At 44.7% G+C, this 3,976-nt stretch overlaps 1 protein-coding gene across 1 annotated transcript; it reads right to left on the reverse strand.

Annotated features, from left to right (window-relative positions):
• Window positions 1–1,442: 1,442 nt before the first annotated feature.
• On the reverse strand, window positions 1,443–3,676 carry KCNF1 (potassium voltage-gated channel, subfamily F, member 1). The gene is made up of 2 exons (XM_009572589.1): window positions 3,576–3,676; window positions 1,443–3,509 (listed from the first exon to the last, which is right to left on the reverse strand). Exon 2 carries the CDS (start codon window positions 3,297–3,299, stop codon window positions 1,815–1,817), a length of 1,485 nt encoding a protein of 494 aa, XP_009570884.1. The 5' UTR covers window positions 3,300–3,509; window positions 3,576–3,676; the 3' UTR covers window positions 1,443–1,814.
• Window positions 3,677–3,976: the final 300 nt, after the last annotated feature.

Raw genomic sequence — 3,976 nt, forward strand, 5'->3', positions numbered from 1 at the left:
AGGTCTGGCATGGGGCTGGGGCACAGGGGTACAGAGTAGGTGTCCCTGGAGGTGAGCAACTCGGGGTGTGAGGGGTAGGGCTGGGAAAGGGCTTCAGCCTGGGGGAGACGGGGGTTGATTTCCATGTCAGGAGACCTGCAGAGCGGGCAGTGTTCCTGAGGAGCGGCTGCCCATCTCCACACAGCTGCCCAGCCCCCACACCACCACTGCTCCCTGCTCCCAGCAGGACAGGGCGCTTCCCACCAGCGGACATATACCCCTTTGCCAGAGGCCAGGGGCAGACAAGGTGCCAGGAGAGAGCACAGAGCCCACCCTGTGGCTCTGTGCCCCTCCAGTTGCTGCTCCTGTGGGGTGGATGCTACAGCCCCATCACTTGCCCACGTCCCAGGAAAGAAGTCCCAAGGACCTGCATGGGGGTCTCAGGCACAAGGTGCCCAGGTATGGGTCACGGCTTACGCTGCTGCGTTTCATCTGGGCGAGGGACCGCTCGGCACAAAAGAGAACAAATAAGGACAGCTACTCTAGCCCTTTAATCATTTGGGATCCTACTTTTATCATATGTAAATACATCTGTGTGCCAGTTCTCCCCTCCCCTTTGAGCTGGCATAACTCCTAGTTTCAATGGATTTCTCTGGTAGAGACCAGACCCATATATTGCAGTTGTTATGCGAGCCAAATTAATGCTCACGTAGATGGCACTTGCTTTTGGAAAGGATAGTAGCTACACACTGGTGATGAATAATATTCTGATTAATGAATAAGATACTGATTAGTGCCTACTACCTCTGTAAACTAACATTTACAAAACTATGCAGTTATTGTAGGGGTGGGATGTGCTTTTTTTAAAAAAATAAGCTAGTAGTATGTTCGTTCAGATAGAAATTTTTACCATAAGTCAATTGGAGATTATACTCTTTTTATTGAAACTTTCTCTACACTTACTTTCAAAGAGTTAAAGTTTCTTATTTAGAAACTTCTCTTGCTTTAATAGTGAATTAAAAATACTATGAGTTAACTTACAGTTTTAAAACCTACTTGATTATAAATCCTTCCTGAAAGTTCCCTGCACATATAAATTATTATGTTATAATTAAAAGCTAGAACAAATTTTTTTTATTATTTGCTCCTTAAAATACATTGATTCCGTTCTACATCTCTGCCCAAAAAATAGCTTCATGTCCCATCGAAAATTATATTTTTTCTGGAAAAAGGAACAGATACCTACCCAAAAAAGTTGACCCCAAATTACATTTTACAAAACCAAAACATTCATTGACTCTAATATTCTGCACATGGTATATGCTCATGCTTTCGGTATCTCTAGGCTGAAACTGCTCGTAACGTTTTGCTGTAAACCTGAATCTAATACGAGTGAGAGGCTCTTTTAATTTTTTAGGGAGCAGTTCTCCTAGCTGCAAAGGCATTGAAGACAGCCTGGAACACACAAACTGTGCGATGCTGCTCTTTATTGTTACGGGTACAGAGTTCTGATGTGGCAATGCTGCACATTCAGGTCATCGAACATTTACCGATCAGGAAGGACTTTTCAGTCTCTAAAATAGTTACAAATGGTTTTTGTCGGAACGCACTCATTATAAGCAGTCTGATCTCAATGGAATCCTACTACTTTATTTTGTGTAATAACCAGTAAGTCTTACCAACTGTTGATGGAGATACCATGGGGTTAATTTATATTCACGTTGGAAAAGCAAAGCAGTGCTCCCTCCCAACTCTGACAGATCCCGCGAGTCTTTTCAATAGTTGATTGTCAGGTTGTCCAGATCTGTAGCTTAGCGCTGACAACAGCTCACAGTTTATTTGCAGCTTTGAAGCCTGGTCCTATAGTGTTTCTCTTCTGACAGGAGATGAATAAAGGTGTCACTGTGGGAGACTTTTAGCCGGCTGCTATAAAAAGGGCCTTCCTTGCCTTCCCTTGCAAGATCCTCTAGTTCATTTTTGGAGGTTGTGGCTTTCCCCTCGGCTGAGTTTAGCTCCATCAGCTCCAATTCGTGCTTGGCAGCTGTTTCTAAAACTCTCTGTTTGTTATAATACCTGACAAAGTTGTTAATGATGGGATGGATGGGAAGGGCGATCGCTATCACCCCGCAAAGAAAACTTATGGCAGCATTCAGTTTCCCTAGTGTTGTTTTAGGGTATATGTCTCCATATCCAACTGTGGTCATGGTAATGATTGCCCACCAAAATGACTGAGGGATGCTTTTAAATAAAGTTTCAGGGTGACTTTGCTCCATGGTATAACCCAGGGCAGAAAAGACAAAGATTCCAACAGCTAAGTACATGAGGAGCAGCCCGAGTTCCTTAAAGCTGCGTTTCAGGGCATACGTTAGAGTCTGGAGCCCCGAGGAGTGCCGTGCAAGCTTGAAAATCCTCGCGATCCTCATGATGCGCAGTGCCTGGACAGCCTGCTGGACGTTGCTCAGCTCCATGAGCTTGGCTCCCAAGTGGGTCAAGGTCAGGCTGACATAGAAAGGAAGTATTGCTAGCACGTCGACAATGTTCATGAAAGACAGGGCAAAGTGGAGTTTGTTGGGAGAGGAGATTAGCCTCAGCACATACTCCATGGTAAACCAGCCTATACAGGCTGTCTCTATGCTGTCCAGGGTCGGGTGCTCCATACGGTTCCCCTCCGCGTCTACGACCTGCAGGTCTGGGATGGTCCCCACACACATCACGACGGAGGAGATCAAAATAAACAGAAAGGACAGAACAGCGATCACCCGAGCTGGGTAGGACGATTCTGGCTTCTCCAGAAATTTCCAGATGTATTTTTGGCACCTTTTCCAGCGACTTTCTGAGGCATCTACTCCCAAGTCATCCAGAATCAGTTGCACCCTTCGGGCTATTTCTTCCAGTTCCTCCTTTTTTTCACTTAGATGAGTTTTGCAGCAGTCATCCAAAAATTTCAGATCCACTTTCCAAAATTCCATTTCATTCTTGAAACATATGGGACATATTCCTTTCTTCATGTGAATTTCCCCAAAGTAGTACACGTCAATAATGCATTTGAAAGCATCTGGATCTCTGTCAAAGTAAAACTCTCTTTTTCCAGGATCATAATCATCACAGAGGGAGAATATGCTATCGTATCCCCCTGATAAACAGTTGATCAGCTCTGCCAGACGTGTTTCTGGGTATTGATTCAGATTATCTCCATAGAACACCTGCTTTACCCCACCGACATTGACTACAATCTCCGTTTCTTCATTTTTTTCTGATCTGTCAGTGTCCACATCTGGAAACCTAGAGTCACCTGCCATTTCAATTGTATTGGATCTCATTTGATTTTTAGCCTGTTGTTTGGTTTCAAAGCTTTGTGGTTTTAATTTCTCATGAAAGCAAATCAGCACCGAGTCAGCTCTATTACAAATGTTACCAACCTGACCCGGAGTCACGGTGGGAAAGGTTACAGAAATAAACCTGTGGTCAGGAAAGCCTCGTGAGGTAGGCAACAAGCGGCAGGGAAAAGACAAGTCATCGGGCTGCTGTGCCTGCAAGCAGGATGTTAGAAAGCTCCAGCAGATTTGAAAAAGAAGAAACCATTTAATAAAACTCACCCCTCTGTTCAGTGCTCGAGAGTCTTTTCAGGTCCCATTCTCTCTCTAAAAGTGATATTTATTCACAGGTTGGAAGTCACGCAGAGAAATAAATCCTGTGCTCTGATTAATGCAACGTGCAGTGAGTGACAGTTCTCAGAGAGACAATCAGCAGGGTGAGCCCACAGAAAACTGTTGCGGTTTCTCTTCGATTCCACAGATTTCCCTAGAAACCTGCTTTTGAATTTTGTTTCTCTTTCCGTTTTCTTTCTACTTTAAGGTCTTCCAGAGTTTATCTGCTGACTCTTGCACATAGTCAGTCGGTGCAAGCGTGCAGAGGAGAAACTTGTGCTTGTTTTCCCTTTGCTGTTCCCCAACACAATAGGGAGCCCAGGCTGCGAGGAGTCCTTTCCAAACTCTAC

The sequence above is a fragment of the Fulmarus glacialis genome, unplaced genomic scaffold (assembly GCF_000690835.1).
Source record: "Fulmarus glacialis isolate BGI_N327 unplaced genomic scaffold, ASM69083v1 scaffold22862, whole genome shotgun sequence".
NCBI classification, from domain to species: domain Eukaryota; kingdom Metazoa; phylum Chordata; class Aves; order Procellariiformes; family Procellariidae; genus Fulmarus; species Fulmarus glacialis.

Coding starts and splice junctions, on each gene's coding strand:
- KCNF1 (XM_009572589.1), bottom strand. CDS start 3,299: ATGAGATCCAATACAATTGAAATGGCAGGTGACTCTAGGTTTCCAGAT.